The sequence below is a fragment of the Gorilla gorilla genome, chromosome 2 (genome assembly GCF_029281585.2).
Source record: "Gorilla gorilla gorilla isolate KB3781 chromosome 2, NHGRI_mGorGor1-v2.1_pri, whole genome shotgun sequence".
Taxonomy (NCBI): domain Eukaryota; kingdom Metazoa; phylum Chordata; class Mammalia; order Primates; family Hominidae; genus Gorilla; species Gorilla gorilla.
Window position 1 is genome coordinate 61,745,315 of NC_086017.1, and position 17,183 is coordinate 61,762,497.

Genomic DNA, 17,183 nt, shown 5'->3' on the forward strand with positions numbered 1-17,183 from the left:
ATGTATGAGATGAAGGCAACCGTCTCCCTGTTGCATGCCTACAGAATAAGGGAACACGGCTGGGACAAAACCAACAACCATGAGGCATGGTCTTCATTTATATTCATGACCACATATATCAACTGGACTAATTTCCCAATGAATTTATTTAGTATGTTTGCATTTATATTTTCCGAGTTGAATAATTTACACCACCTCCTCTCCAAATGTTTGTTATTTCGGTTGGAATAAATGGTGTCAGAAATGAAACCTGAAAAAGAACACTATTGGAAGGGATTGGCAATTCTTGGAACTGGTGTGCAGGACCCACTAGAGCCCTTTGAGCTCTCTGCTTCCAAGGCTTGCCTGTTCTTCCCTGGTGAGTCTTCTCTCAGGCTTTTTGGTATTATTTGATATTATTTGGGATCTAGTTTGGATCACACAACCTTAATAAAGACCATACATCTCTCCTTGAATGATAAAAAGACTTTTTGCCTTTTCTGGTAAGTTCTTTCTTGTATAAAGATGTGTGTCTTTCTGAATTGAGTACTCTTAGTTTCTACAGAATTTACAGTCAGCCTGTGAGGCATGTCTTTTCTGGTTTGTGGAACTCATTTAATATTTTGATCAGCATGCATAGGTTGCAATTTTTGCAAACACTCTTATACTGGTTTCTTTTGATTTGGCTTGACTCTTTAGTTTCTGAAAATCTTCTGAAAGCGAAAACAAACATTCTGGATGGTGGGTGCAGGATGGCTAATTAAAAGCCACTAGGGCAGTCCCCACCATCTAAAGCACCAGCCTAAACTCCTGAAGTTCCCTAACAGGATTTATAGAATTTTCTTTGCTCTTGAGAGATTAATAAGAAACAGAGTGGAATTCTCAAACATTAAGGCATACCAGGTTTTCTGGGACTCCAGCTGGCCGCATATTACAGCCCACTCTTGTGAACATTTTAAAATTGATGAGCAAAGTTATTTATTTTTATTTTTACTTTTTATTTTTGAGACAGTTTTGCTCTGTCACCCAGGCTGGAGTGCTGCGGCACCATCTCAGCTGACTGCAACCTCCACCTCTTGGGCTCAAGTGATCCTCCCCCCTCAGCCTCCCAAGTAGCTGGGACTACAGGCATGTGCCACTGCACCTGACTAATTTTTGTATTTTTGTAGAAATGGGGTTTCACCATGTTGGCCAGGCTGCTCTCGAACTCCTGGCCTCAAGTGATCCTCCTGCCACAGCCTCCCAAAGTGCTAGAATTACAGGCCGGAGCCACCACACCTGGCACCTGATGAGCAAAATTAAATCAGCAAAAATTCAGAACTGAAATGATCAATATTCTAAAAACCTGCAATTGTAAAGTTAACATGTAGAGTCTTCTAAGTTCTCTGTCCATTTTTTTCTGCCTACTTTGAACCTGCTGACTTTTCGACTGGTGTTGAGATAAAACCTACTCCTTATGGCATTCTGGCCAAGTTTTTTTAAGCGTTAAAAGGCTTTCAAATTAATGACTTTACAAATTATAACAGTTTCATAGTAACCAAAACTTAGACACCTTGTAGAACTATAAATTTAGGGCCGGCCATGGTGGCTCATGCCTGTAATTCCAGCACTTTGAGAGGCCAAGGTGGGCAGATCACCTGAGGTCAGGAGTTTGTGACCAGCCTGGCCAACATGGAGACACCCTATCTCTACTAAAAATACAAAAATTAGCCGGGAGTGGTAGCAGGCGCCTGTAATCCCAGCTACTCGAGAGGCTAAAACAGGAGAATCACTTGAAGCCAGGAGGTGAAGGTTGCAGTGAGCCAAGATCACACTACTGCACTCCAGCCGGGGCAACAGAGTAAGACTCCATCTTTAAAAAAAAAAAAAAAAAAAAAAAACTATAAATTTAGGTTTGCCTGACTAATAATTGCATATGGTAATGGAATGCTTAATTGAAAATTTAGTAATCTCAAGGAAAATATACTAGATAAATGTTTATAAAAGTTAGGCTCTCACATCAAACATGTCAAAATCTTGAGTTCACAGCCATGCTATAAGGCATCTCTGTCCAGCATAAAAATTTTACTTTTTCGGCCACACAGAGGCCAAAGAGAAAAAGCTGGAAAAAAATTGCTAAAATCTTTCCCCTCCTGCATATGCTAATCAGGAAACCAGACCAGCAAACAAAAGATAGATTTGTTACTAGTTTAAGACTACTTGGAGATTTTGTTTTCCTTATACAATTCAGCCAGTCTTAGCTAAAATGTAAACATGGAAAATTTAACCCTAAACTTTGAAATTTAAAAAGGACAAAAAGAAGGTAGGGGTGAAAGAAGCTTTTAAAAATCAATCTGCCATGGAAACTGCTTTCCCCAAAATTTTAGTTCACAGGCTTCATTAGAATACCTATAGGGAAAACAAAGTTAAGCCATATGAGTAGGTTCCTATTTTCTCCAAAATGTAATTTAGATCCAACTGTCTTTTATAAACCAGTGAGCTTGTGTTATTGTCTCATGAAAAAAATTCTAAAATGAAAGCTGTAGATCTCTCTCTCTCTGTCTCCTTCTCTCTCTCTCTCTCTCTGTCTCTGTGTGTGTGTGTGTGTGTGTGTTTGGATGTGTTTATGTAAGTGTATATGTATTATATGTTTTGTCAACATGGTAAAATCTGACATAGTCATTCAGAAATCCCTTAAATTTGTTTTATTTAGATTGAATTAGGCAAACGGGACTGTATATAAAATATATAGGAATTAACCCACATGATTTTTAGTTCCTGTGACTTAAGTAAATATTTAATAAATAGGCTAATTTTAAAATTGTTTGTAAAATTGTAAAATGTGTTCAAAATTGTCAGTATACATTTTTGCCTGGATTTACTTGTCAGTTTTATATTTGTCTCTAAAAGATGTTTAAGGTGTCAGAGTTTGACACAAAAGTTACAGAACCATAAACCCAGCCTAAAACAGAATTTTCTTTGTTTGTGTAATTTTTTATAAATAAAATCAATTTAATATTGTTGGTTTAGTGAAAATAGCTGTATCTTCTGAATTACCAGCAAAATAGCCATATATTTAACTTTAAGGTTCCTACTTAGGTGAACACTTGATATTCACAGGCTATAAAAATGGTTAACAAGAAAATAATGTGAAATAATGACTAGTTTGTCTAATATTCCATTTCGTGTAAGTAATACAGGTAAGCACTAAAAATAAATAAGTAATGCAAATATAAGCTAGATAAATGCATATAAATGAACTTTTTATGTAATTTGATGTCTTAAAGTTATGTTAAATTAAATAATAGATACCCACTAAACGTTTGGGTTATTTCCAAATAAGACTAAAAAATACTAAAACAAATTGCTGAACATAAATATGAGTTTGTTCTTGGCTTCTTAAATTCTATAGAAAGCCTAAATATATTTTAGACTCTTAATATTCATTTTTAAACTATGGGGAAACATGTTTCTAAAAATTATAAAATGGTTCTCATTTATAAAATACTGATATGTGACAGACAATTCAAGGTTTCTTGTTTCCAAGGTTTTCACTACAATTTAAGTTTACTAAGAGTTAAAAATTCTAATTGATATATAATTGGCATGTAAAATGTGCCAAAAAAGTAAGATGTGCTTCATGTACCCTAAAACTTAAAGTATAATAAAAAAAAAAGAAATAAATAAATAAAAAACCATTGACTTTTGAAAAATGGGAAAAAAAGTAAGATGTGCTTTTGATCAGAAAAAATATATAAGAAAAACATTAAAATATGTTCTTTATTTTAAACTAAATCACCTAATTTTGAAGCTATTTAAAGATTATTTGAAAATATGAAACAAGATAGAAAGGAAGCAGTAAAGAAAGTTATGGATATGAAGATGTATTTTTGGTAATGAAGGTTAAAAAGAAAAGATAATATTTTTGTATAAAAATCTTATGTGGCCTGGTGCGGTGGCTCATGCCTGTAATCCCAGCACTTTGGGAGACTGAGGCGGGTGGATCATGAGGTCAGGAGATAGAGACCATCCTGGCTAACACAGTGAAACCCCGTCTCTACTAAAAATACAAAAATTATCCGGGCGTGGTTGTGGGTGCCTGTAGTCCCAGCTACTTGGGAGGCTGAGGCAGGAGAATGGCATGAACCCGGGAGGCGGAGCTTGCAGTGAGCCAAGATCTCACCACTGCACTCCAGCCTGGGTGACAGAGCAAGACTCCATCTCAAAAAAAAAAAAAAAAAAAAAAAAAAAAAAAAAAAAATCTTGTGTGACACATTTTTGTCCTAAAGTAAAATCACCGAACATTTAAGAAAGAGGAAGTATAGGCTGGGCGTGGTGGCTCATGCCTGTAATCTCAGCACTTTGGGATGCCAAGGTAGGCAGATCACTTGAGGTCAGGAATTTGATACCAACCTGGCCAGCATGGCAAAACCCCATCTCTACTAAAAATACAAAAAATTAGCTGGGCATGGTGGGCACTTGTAATCCCAGCTACTCAGGAGGCTGAGGCAGGATAATCGCTTGAACCCAGGAGGCGGAGGTTACATGCCACTACACTACACTTCAGCCTGGGCAACAGAACAAGACTCCAAAAAAAGAAAAGAAAAGAAAAGAGGACATATAGGACAGAGCAGACAGTTCAAGTATGTCATCAATGGTCTCAGTAAGTCATAAAAAGGTTAATGAAAGAGTTTATTAAAGGAATTTTGTATGTAATTAAGTTGGCTATAATTAGAAGGGAATTATTTAAGTCCTTCTAAAGGTTAAGCTTCAATATTAAAAGTGTACTAACACAAAACTAAAAAATATGGTTCCTAATGTTATAATAACAAGGTTTTCTTAAAGTATTAATTTGCTCTTAGTAAAATTGCAAGAAAGACCCCAGGCTGTATTGCAGAGGTGTGACTTTGTCTCACTGCAGCCTCAAACTCCTGGACTCAAGTGATCCTCCTATCTCAGCCTCCCAAGTAGCTGGGACTACAGGCACATACCCCCACACCCAGTTAATTTTTGTATTTTTTGTAGAGATGTGCTCTACAAATGTTGCCCAGGCTGGTCTCAAACTCTTGGGCTCAAGCAGTCCTCCCACCTCAGCCTCTCAAAATGCTGGGATTATCGGCATAAGGCACTGGACCTGGCGTGACATTTTCATTTTTAATACTGAAATGTGTCTTTAACAGTCATCTCCTAAACTACAGTTTCTATTTCTTCCTGATATGTATTTAAATTCCCTGCTTTCAGGTTGGAAATGCTGTATACCATTTTTTCATACAAAATGGTAATTTCGTTTCTTGAGGTAAAATTTTCCTTTTTGAAGCTTCTCAAATTTATATCTCAGAAGTTCAACTTTTGCTGTTCTTTAATGTACATGTTTTACAGGTCATACACCATTGCCTTTCAGTCTCCTCCCCCTGAAAAGGTATATCTTTTTGCTTGGATGGGGTGATAACTCTCTTCTTCAATCTTTTTACCAACTCCAGTTCTAACTCTATTTTTCCTCCAGTTCTAACTCTATTGTTATGGCCTGATGCTGAAATGTTTATCTTGAAGGTCTAGAAAAGCAGTGTTTTCCTTGAGTATAGCTTCATTCTCTACTCTTGTCTTTTCTTAATGTGTCTGAATTTTTCTATGTAACCAGGACACTTCTCATACTGTTACTAAGAGCCATGTATTTTCCTGCTCAAGGTAGTAGTTTCCCTTGTTTATATTCCCCTATAATAGTGTAAACTCATAACCCTGAACACCCTCTTCCTATGTCTGAGTAAATTCAAGTACCCTTTTATCAGGTTGAATTCCAGCCTATCTAAATGGGCTTCCTGTAAAGAAAAGCAATTACCAAGAGATGTGAAGGACCTCTTCAAGGAGAACTACAAACCACTGCTCAATGAAATAAAAGAGGACACAAACAAATGGAAGAACATTCCATACTCATGGATAGGAAGAATCAATATTGTGAAAATGACCATACTGTTCAAGCTAATTTATAGATTCAATACCATCCTCATCAAGCTTTTAAAAGTATACTAACACAAAACTAAAGAATATGATTCCCAATGTTACAATAACAAGGTTTTCTTAAAGTATTAATTTGCTTTCTTCACAGAATTGGAAAAAAACTACTTAAAGTTCATATGGAACCAAAAAAGAGCCCACATAGCCAAGACAATCCTAAGCAAAAAAAACAAAGCTGGAGGCATCGCGCTACCTGATTTCAAACTGTACTACAAGACTACAGTAACCAAAACTGCATGCTACTGGTACCAAAACAGATACACAGACCAATGGAACAGAACAGAGGCCTCAGAAATCACACCACACATCTACAACCATCTGATCTTTGACAAACCTCACAAAAACAAGAAATGGGGAAAGGATTCCCTATTTAATAAATGGTGCTGGGAAAACTGGCTAGCCATATATTGAAAGCTGAAACTGGATCCCTTCCTTACACCTTATACAAACACTAACTCAAGATGGATTAAAGATTTAAATGTTAGACCTAAAACCATAAAAACCCTAGAAGAAAACCTAGGCAATACCATTTAGGACATAGGCATGGGCAAGTACTTCATGACTAAAACACCAAAAGCAATGGCAACAAAAGCCAAAATAGTCAAACGGGATCTAATTAAACTAAAGAGCTTCTGCATGGCAAAAGAAACTACCATCAGAGTGAACAGGCAATCTACAGAATGGGAGAAAATTTTTGCAATCTACCCATCTGACAAAGGGCTAATATCCAGAATGTACCAAGAACTTAAACAAATTTACAAGAAAAAAACAAACAACCCCATCAAAAAGTGGGCAAAGGATATGAACAGACACTTCTCAAAAGAAAACATTTATGCAGCCAACAGACATATGGAAAAATGCTCATCATCACTGGCCATCAGAGAAATGCAAATCAAAACCACAATGAGATACCATCTCACAACAGATAGAATGGCAATCATTAAAAAGTCAGGAAACAACAGATGCTGGAGAGGATGTGGAGAAATAGGAATGCTTTTACACTGTTGGTGGGAGAGTAAATTAGTTCAACCATTGTAGAAGACAGTGTGGTGATTCCTCAAGGATCTAGAACTAGAAATACCATTTCACTCAGTGATCCCATTACTGGGTATATACCCAAAGGATTATAAATCATTCTACTATAAAGACACATGCACACATATGTTTATTGCAGCACTGTTCACAATAGCAAGGTCTTGGAACCAACCCAAATGTCCATCAATGATAGACTAGATAAAGAAAATGTGGCACATATACACCATGGAATACTATACAGCCATAAAAAAGGATGAGTTCCTGTCCTTTGTAGGGACATGGATAAAGCTGGAAACCACCATTCTCAGCAAACTATCACAAGGACAGAAAACCAAACATCAAATGTTCTCACTCAAAAGTGGGAGTTGAACAATGAGAACACATGGACACAGGGAGGGGAACATGACACAACAGGGCCTGTTGGGGGGCGGGGGCTGGGGGAGGGATAGCATTAAGAGAAATACCTAATGTAAATGACGAGTTGATAGGTGCAGCAAACCAACATGACCACAAGACCCTGTCTCCAAAAAGAGAAAAAAGAATTAAATAGCACATTAAATGGAATATATTCCATGACCAGGTAGGATTTATTCCTGGAATGCAAGGATGGTTCAATATATGAAAATTGCTCAATGTAATATACCACATTAACAAAATGAAGGGGGAAATGCATAATCATCTCAATTTATGCAGAAAACAAAACATCTGACAAAATTCAACACCCTTTCATGATTAAAAAACAAGGCCAGGTGCAGTAGCTCATGCCTGTAATCCCAGCATTTTGGGAGGCCGAGGTGGGCGGATCACGAGGTCAGGAGATTGAAACCATCTTGACTAACACAGTGAAACCCCATCTCTACTAAAAATACAAAAAATTAGCCGGGGACAGTGGCGGGCGACTGTAGTCCCAGCTACTCGGGAGGCTAAGGCAGGAGAATGGTGTGAACCCAGGAGGTGGAGCTTTCAGTGAGCCGAGATAGCGCCACTGCAGTCTGGCCTGGGTGAAAGAGCGAGACTCCATCTCAAAGAAAAAAACAAAACAAAACGACAACAACAACACAACATGAATAGAAGGAAATTACCTCAACATAATAAGGAGTATATGGGAAAAGCCCACAGCTAATAGTTGGTGGCAGCCAAAGCAACTTTATCTTGGATATTAATTCACCATGTTCACTTCCAATTAACCCCTGGTTCCAGGAATGCTTCTGATATGATTTGGCTCTGTGTCCACACCCAAATCTCACCTTGAATTGTAAAAATCCCCATGTGTCAAGGGTGGGACCAAGTGTAGGTAATTGTATCATGGGGCAGTTTCCCCCATGCTGTTCTTGTGATAGTGAGTCTCACAAGATCCAACAGTTTTATAAGCATCTGGCATTTCCCCTGCTTGCACTCACTCTGTCCTGCCACCCTGTGAAGAAGGTGCCTGCTTCTCCTTTGCCTTCTACCATGATTGTAAGTTTCCTGATGCCTCCCCAGCAATGCAGAACTGTGAGTCAATTAAACTTCTTTCTTTTATAAATTACCCAGTCTCAGGTATTTCTTCACAGCAGCATAAGAACAGACTAATACAGTTTCTAAGATTTCTACTTTATCTACTTTTACTGCAAATCCTTCCCTAAGGCAGATTCACATAGCATTCTCACCTTTTCCTGAGGGGTTGGTTTCAATCATCCTACACATTCCTTCCCTGTGATAGATAAGCCCTGGGTCTGGAGGGTGATGGTGCAGGGATCCACCATCTTATCTTGCTGCTACCGGAGACACAGACACGGCTTCTGTTTGTAAGGCCATATTAAATGTTTCTTTCTAAGAAACTGGATTTGTCATCCTCTTTCTTCAACCTCTCAGTTTCCTCAGACTTTGGGGACAGGTTTGCATAGACCTGCTCACCACAGAACATATCCTCAATGGTGGAAGACCGAAAGCTTTTCCTCTAAGATCAGGAACAAAGCAAAATGACTGCTTTCACCACTTCTATTCAGCATAGTATTGGAAGTTCTAGCCAGGACAACTAGGCAATAAAAAGAAATAAAAGGCATCCAGATTGGAAAGGAAGGTGTAAAATTATCTCTGTTTACACACAATATGATTTTATATGTAAACCCTGCAGATTACACACACACAAAAAAAACTTAGAACAAGTGAATTCAGCAAAGTAGTAGGATACAAAATCAACACACACAAAAAATCAGTTGCATTTAAGGAATAAAAGACTAGAGAAATTAATAAATAAAATTTTTTAAATTTAAAAAAAGTTAAATCAGTTGCACTTCTGTACACTAACAATAAATAATCCAAAAGGGAAAGTAAGAAAACAATTTCGGCCAGGCCTGGTGGCTCATGCCTGTAATCCCAGCACTTTGGGAGGCCGAGGCAGGCAGATCACGAGGTCAGGAGATCAAGACCATCCTGGCTAACACAGTGAAACCCTGTCTCTACTAAAAATACAAAAAATTAGCCGGGCATGGTGGCGGGTGCCTGTAGTCCCAGCTACTCAGGAGGCTGAAGCAGGAGAATGGCGTGAACCTGGGAGGCAGAGCTTGCAGTGAGCCAAGATCATGCCACTGCACTCCAGCCTGGGCAACAGAGCGAGACTCCGTCTCAAAAAAAAAAAAAAAAGAAAAGAAAAGAATTTCACTTACAATATCATCAAAAAGAATAAAATACTTAGGAATACTCTTACCCAAGGAAGTGAAAGACTTGTACTTTGAAAACTACAAAATGTTGCTGAAAGAAACAAAAGAAGGCACAAACAAATGTAAGGACATCCTGTGTGCATAGACTACAAGACTTTATGTTGTTAAAAATCCAGTACTACCCAAAGGGATCTACAGATTCATTGCCATCCCTATCAAAATCCCGATGACATTTTTTGCAGAAATAGAGAAATTATCCAAAACTGGAGAGAGGTATGAAAAAAAGAAAAAAAATGTATTCTAAAGTTTATTAATTTTTTTTTTTTGAGATAGAGTCTTACTCTGTCACCCAGACTGGAGTGCAGTGGTATGATCTGGGCTCACTGCAAACTTCACCTCCTGGGTGCAAGTGATTCTCCTGCCTCAGCCTCCTGAGTTGATGGGATTACAGGCGTGCCATACCACACCCGGCTAATTTTTGTGTTTTTAGTAGAGATGGGGTTTCACGATGTTGGCCAGGCTGATCTCGAACTCCTGACCTCAAGTGATCCTCCTGCCTTGGCCTCCCAAAGTGCTGAGATTACAGGCATGAGCCACCACACCTGTCCTAAAATTTATATGGAATCTAAAGAGACCCCAAATAGCCAAAATAATACTGAAAAAGAAGAGCAAATTTGGAGATCTCACACTTCCAAATTTCAAAACTTATTACAAAGCTACAGTGATGAGCGTGGTACTGGCATATTAGACAGATCTTTAAGCCAGTAGAATAGAAGAGAAAGACCAGAAATAAACCTTCATGCATATAGTCAAATAATTTTCAACAAGGGTGCCAAGTCCATTCAATAAGGAAAAACAGTGCCTTCAACAAATGGTGATAGGAAAACTGGATATCCACAGGCAAAAAAAATGAAAAGGCACCATTACCTTACATCATATACAAAAATGAACTCAAAACATATCAAAGACCTAAATGTAAGATATGAAGCTATAAAACTCTTAGAAGAAAACATAGAGGAAAACCTTCATAACACTGAATTTGGCAATGACTTCTTGGATATGATACCAAAAGAACAGGCAACAAAGAAAAAAATAGGTAAATTCAATTACACCAAAATTTAAAACTTCTGGCCAGGCGCGGTGGCTCACGTCTGTAATCCCAGCACTTTGGGAAGCTGAGGCAAGCAGATCACTTGAGGCCAGAAGTTCAAGACCAACATGGTGAAACCCCATCTCTACTAAAAATACAAAAATTAGCCGGGTAGGGTGGCATGCCTGTAATCACAGGTACTCGGGAGGCTGAGGCAGAAGAATTGCTTGAACCCGGGAGGTGGAGGTTGCAGTGAGCCGAGATCATGCCACTACACTCCAGCCAGGTGACAGAGAGTGACTCTGTCTTAAAAAGAAAAAAGAAATTTAAAACTTCTTTGCATCAAAAGACAAAAACAACAGAGTGAAAAGCAATCCATAAAACGGGAGAAAAATCTTTATAAATCATATATCTGATAAAGTATTAAAATCCTACAACACACTAACAGGACCAAAAAAACCCAATTCAAAAATGGGCAAAGAATTTGAATAGACATTTTTCCAAAGAAAATATTAAACTGCCAACAAGAACATGAAAAGATGTTTTTCACCACTAATCATTAGGGAAATACACATCAAAAATAATGAGATGTCACTTCATACCCATTGGAAGGACTGTTATGAGAAAAGCAGAGATAACAAGTATTGATGAGGAGGTGGAGAAATTGGAACACTTGTGCACTGCTGGTAGCAATGTAAAATGTTACAGCTGCTATGGAAAACAGTATGGTAGTGCACTATGCTAATGTGTTGTCCACACTAAGTTTCGCATCAATATGGTGACCTCCTAGGAGCAGGGCACCACCAGGTTTCCCTAGTAGGAGTGAACCATCCCAGACTGAAAATGGAGCAGGTCAAAATTTCTGTGCTGATCAGTAGTGGGATTGCGCCTGTGAATAGCAACTGCACTCCAGCCTGAGCAACATAGTGAGAACTTGTCTCTTAAAATAACAAAAACAAAACAAAAAAATTAAAAATAGAATTACCATACGATCCAGCAATTCCACTTCTGGGTATACACCCAAAAGAATTGAAAGTAGGGTCTTGAAGAGATATTTGCACATCCATGTTCACAGCAGCGTTATTCAAATCGCCAAAAGGTGAAAGGATCCTAGTGTCCATCCACAGATGAATGAATAAAATGTAGCATATACATACAATGGAATATTATTCAGCCTGAGGAAGGAAAATGTGACACATGCTACAATATGGATGACTCTTGAAGACATTATGCTAAATGGAATAAGCCAGTCACAAAATGAGAAGTACTGTATGATTTCACTCATAGGAGGTACTTCGAGTAGTCAAATTCATAGAGACAGAAAGTAGAATGGTGGTTGTCAAGGGCTAGGGGAGGGAGGACTAGGGAGTAATTGTTTAATGGGTACGATGTTTCAGTTTTGCAAGATGAAAGAAGTTCTGGAGATGGATGGTGGTGATGGTTGCACAACAATGCGAATGTACTTAATGCCACTGAACTATACACCTAAAATGGTTAAAATAGTAAATTTTATGTTATGTATATTTTAACACCATGTTTAAAATAAATCGTTAAAATTTATTTTAAAAGGCTGGGCACAGTGGCTCACACCTGTAATCCCAGCAACGTCAGAGACCACGATAGGAGGACTGCTTGAAGCCAGGAGTTTGAGACCAGCCTGGGCAACATAGTTAGACCCCCACCTCTACAAGAAATTTTTTTAAAAGTAACCAGGTGTGGTGGTGGGCATCTGTGGTCCCAGCTACTCAGGAGACTAAGGCAGCAGGAAAGAGTTGGAAGCTGCAGGAAACTGTGATTGAACCACTGTACTCCAGCCTGAGCAACAGAGCAAGACCCAGTCTCTATAAATGAATGAATGAATGAATGAATGAATGAATGAATGAATGAATAGCAAAGGATGACACAGTCTTCCATGCTGCACAACCACAGGGTGTTCCATTTACATAGTCTCCCTAGAGTTGGTTGACTTGGTGACCCTGAAACCCCACCTCTTCTACCTATGGCAGACATTGCTAATCAATCACAGGTCCTACTCATCTCAGACGGCTCTCAGAATCCTTCTCCACATGGAAACCAAGACAACCCCTGCTGATTCCTCACAGCTGACTTGTGACATGCCTAGTATTTCCCATCATTATCTCAAACAATGACCTCCTGAAAATACATCTGATGAAGAGAGCTGGGGACACAGTTATAGCAGACCTGGTCATTCTTTTAATGGAAGGGGTATGCATTGTTGCACCTTACAAGCCTGTGAGCCCAAAGAGATTTCAAGTTGAATATTAAGTTGGTTTTCTTTGAGTTCATAGTGGCCCTCAATAAAGACACGGGAATGGCAGCTGTGCCAGCGCCAATAGACCTGGATGATGCGGACAGCGTTGAGCAAACGACAGTAACGCTGGCGGACACACCACATGCGGACCCAGGACTGCAGCCTGACTGCTGCCCATTCCTGCTGCACATAGAACTCCAACACCATCCTCCGCCTCTTTGCCAGCAGCTTCTCCAGCACCTGCCTCCACCAGCACTGAATGATCCAAGCCCTGAGGGCTGCATGCAGCAGTGTGCGTCGCACCAGCATGCCCCGCCACCAGGCCTGGATGAAAACAGCTGCAGACCTTTCTGTCATGATGGTCTTCTCTTCTGGGCCTTACAAGAGAAAACAGACACACTCAGGGTATGCCAGGAAGGGGCCCTGATCCTCTATCAATGATGGCTCCTTCCTCTAAAGTTCAGCACCGGGCAGGGCAACAGCTGAACCCAGGAGACCAGGTAGGTGTCCCCCCTCTGCCACCCACAGGTTAGTGGATGTGCTCACCTCACTTGACCTCTGAGTTTCAATGTCCCCATCTGCAAAATAGGTGTACATCTGCTCTAGCTACCTCATCCCATTTTCCATGGACCTTGCTGGCCAGTCTAGAGCAAGAACACTGTGACTTAGAGGTAAAAGAGCTGCCATCTACCTGGGATCCATGACTCTTCCCTTCAGAGCCCTCCCATCTGCTGAAGAAGTGGTGTCCTTTGCTCCTCCTGCCCTCTTTACTCTGACTTCAAGTCAAACCCACAAGCTGCTGTGTTCCTTCCTCTTCACCAAAGTGGTAACAGATTCCTCCACCTCACACACATTGTGAACAGCTTGAACTTCAGCTATGCATGCATCTGTACAAACATGCACACTCCACACACTAACACACATTTTGCCCCTTGGTCCCTGCATTCCCCACAGTCCCCACTTGCAGCCCCCAGCCCTATATGGTCCGGGATCACACTCCTCTGCCCCACTCCTGGCCACAGTCTCCACTCTGTATCTCAGCCAGACTCACATCTCTCTGCCTGACAAGAAAATGGGGGCAAGAGACAGCCAGTCCCCATTCATTCCAGCTCTGCATACCCTGACGTTTCACCCCAGTTTTTCTGGAACACCCTGATTGATGTCAGGTAATGAGGACAGGTGCCTGTTTCCCTCACTGAAGCCACTCTTTGTACAATAAATTACAGGGTCATAGATCTTTGAGTCACTCTGCTGGACCGCAGGGGTCAGAGATGTCACTAGTTAAGGCTCTCTGGACCCAGCCACTCACGGAGTTGTGGGTAAGGGTGTGGCCTGGTAGGGGTGAGGGTGTTGGGGGTGGAGTCGCTTCCCTCTTCTCCCCTTTGTTCCTTCCAGCTCTGTTCTATAGATGTGATTTCATCATTATCTTTGATGATCATTTAAAACAGCTTGCCATCCTTCTGGAATCAGAGTGTATGGGGGGAAATAGGGAAGAAAGTGAAAGGTGCTCTCCCACTGCTAGGTGCCAAGTCAAACACCATTCTCACTGTTTCTAGACAGCTTCCTGGCTTTCTCTAGGACTTCAAACATGGAGGGGTGTCCTGTCATGAGTAACTGTGGGGAACTTACTCTCCCCTCAGAAAGCTAGTGTGGTTCTGACTGCCTCTTACAAAACATCTGACTGGGGACAGGTCGTAAAATTTGCACAGGTCTGGACTTTACTAAATTACCCATGGTTAGGGGCTAGATGGTCCCATCACCCTCCGGCCCGCACTCCTCCGATCAGGACTCCAACAGGAAGAGTGGAGGAAGGGCAGGACCTGTGATGTCATAAGGGCACCTGTGATGCAGGCACCAGGACAGCTTCCAGCATATGAGCCTCTTCTAAGGAAAACCTAGAAGACCCCAAGTACTGACCCATTGACACAAAGGTATATAATGCTGCTCATTAAAATCTGGCTGGTGTTCATTAAATGCCTTTCAGTTCCTTTAAACCCTGGTATTCCAAATAACTATTAGAATGGGTTTGCTCTCTATGTACAGATATAGAAAAGTACAAGATTTCATAAGTGAATCAAATCAAGATGAAAGGCAAGGTGATCCCAGTATAAACACACATTTATACACATGTGCTGTAAAGGCATTATCTTAAAGAGGTGGAATAGGAGGATGTACACAAAAACTAACAATATCTCTGATGAGGACGGTGGAATTGGAGGGACACGAAAAACTCCTTCACTGTTGCTAAGCTCCCTATGTCTGACCTATCTGCAGGTCAGTCTGTTTTTAGGCACCTGAGAGGACAGGACACACACAGGCCAGAAAACTCCATGAGGCCCCCAGGACTAGCCTGGGCTCCATCCAAAGCTCAAATGGGTTAAAGTGCTCTCCTGTCTTCCTCTGTCCCTGAGCACCTCAAGGCCACGATCAGATAGATGAGGGTGGCCTCTGCAGAAGCAGGGCCCCTTTCTGCCTGATTGCAGCCTCTGAAGACCCAGCTGGACGTGGTGAGGCACAGCCCCTGGGGTCACTGAGGAATGCACTGGGAATGTGTAGGGTGAGTATGGGAGAGGCCGATGTGGATCTGTAGGGGGAATGTAGGGAAGAGGAGGAGGTGCTTTGAGGATGGCGGGGGTGTCAGTTTGAAGTTAATGGAATGAGGGAGTGGGGAAGACAGCAATGAGGTGGGGGATGGGGAAATAGTGGGGTACAATGTGTAGGATAGGGAAGGAGCAGGAAGCACCTATTTGAAGATAAAGATCTTGGCCAGGCCCCCGGGAGACCTCTGTCAATTTAGTGCCTCCATCAGTCTGGCTCCTGAGTCAAGCCACTAGTCACCACATTCCTGTCCGTGGTAATAGCAATGCAGTGATATTAGTCCCACTTCGCAATGGAGGTGCAGAGATCATGCCTGGCTCACGTCACCCTGTTTCATAGCTGGTCAGCTGTGGAGCTAGCATTTGGTCCCAGCTCTGCTCCACCCTGAGCCTTGGCTCTAAACCACCACATCATGCAGACCCCAGCATCTCCATGTTTTCCCAAAGCTTCTGGTTCTCATCGTTTCTAGAAAAATCCCACTAAAAAACCTCCATCCTGAATCTTAAAAAATTAGCCAAGCAAAAGAAGCCAGACTCTGAAGGAGGCACACTGTGAATCCGTGTGTGTGCACTGCAGTGGGGACAGCTGTCGTCAATGGGGACACAGCAGTGGTTGCCCAGACTTTGAGATGGAGACTGAATGGGAACTATGTGGTTAATGGAATGTTCTAGATTTTTTCTTTCTTTCTTTCTTTTTCTTTTCTTTTTTTTTTTTTTTTTTTTTCGTGAGGCAGGGTCTAGCTGTGTCACCTAGGCTAGAGTGCACTAGCACGATCATGGCTCACTGCAGCCGCAACCTCCTGGGCTCAAGCAATCCTCCAACCTCAGCCTCCAGAATAGCCACCACACCCAGCTAATTTTTGTATTTTTTGTAAAGACAAGGTTTCACCGTGTTGCCCAGGCTGGTCTCAAACTCCTAAGTTCAAGCAATCTGTCTCAGCCTTCCAAAGTGCTGGGATTACAGACATGAGCCACGACACCCAGCCTGGAATGTTCTGTATTTTGGTTGCCAAGATGGTCACACAGGTGTATAAACTTGTCCCCAAAAAATCAATGAAATGTACATCTAAAATGGATATATGTTATATGTATGTAAATTATGCCTCAATAAAAGCTGATTTAAATATCTCTACCCATCTCATTTATAACACAGAGATCATCATACTAGGATCCAAGTGTGTTTGGGTGTTAGGAGAAGGATAAAGGTCCCTGCACTCCAAGGGCACAGGAAAGATCCCATTACTAGAGCCCAGAGGAACAAGGGGGCTGGAGTCCAGAAAGGAGGGAGATCCAGACATGAAAGAGGCCCAGGGGCTGGGGCATTGGTGGATGAGGTGACCCTAGAAGCAGGGTGGGTGCTGGGCCTTGAGTGCTACTAGAACCAGCTCAGCCTCTAGCCAGTGAGCAGGGAGGAGGCACCCCAGGGGCTGAGGAGCAGAGGGAGATGCCTTCCAAGGGGAGGTTGGAAAGTGCGCTGGGTGAGGGGCCTGGTGTGAGCATGGTGGAGTGAGCCTCCTGGAGCTGGGGTAAGGGATGCAGCACAGGGAGCAAGACACAGGCCCCTCAGGGCCACTGTG

General features: G+C 41.3%; 2 protein-coding genes and 1 long non-coding RNA gene across 8 annotated transcripts in view; 1 reads left to right on the forward strand and 2 right to left on the reverse strand.

Annotated features, from left to right (window-relative positions):
- LOC101144055 (IQ domain-containing protein F1) overlaps positions 1–17,183 on the reverse strand; it is a 143,757-nt gene that overhangs the window by 101,099 nt on the left and 25,475 nt on the right. The gene's annotated exons all lie outside the window — the stretch shown is intronic.
- On the forward strand, positions 12,807–14,979 carry LOC109026422 (uncharacterized). Its single transcript, XR_002005455.4, has 3 exons — positions 12,807–12,963; positions 13,047–13,509; positions 13,599–14,979. It is a non-coding gene; the product is annotated as an uncharacterized lncRNA (long non-coding RNA).
- Positions 12,929–14,813, reverse strand: LOC101143316 (IQ domain-containing protein F5). The gene is made up of 2 exons (XM_055382547.1): positions 14,740–14,813; positions 12,929–13,386 (listed from the first exon to the last, which is right to left on the reverse strand). Exons 1-2 carry the CDS (start codon positions 14,741–14,743, stop codon positions 12,944–12,946), a joined length of 447 nt encoding a protein of 148 aa, XP_055238522.1. The 5' UTR covers positions 14,744–14,813; the 3' UTR covers positions 12,929–12,943.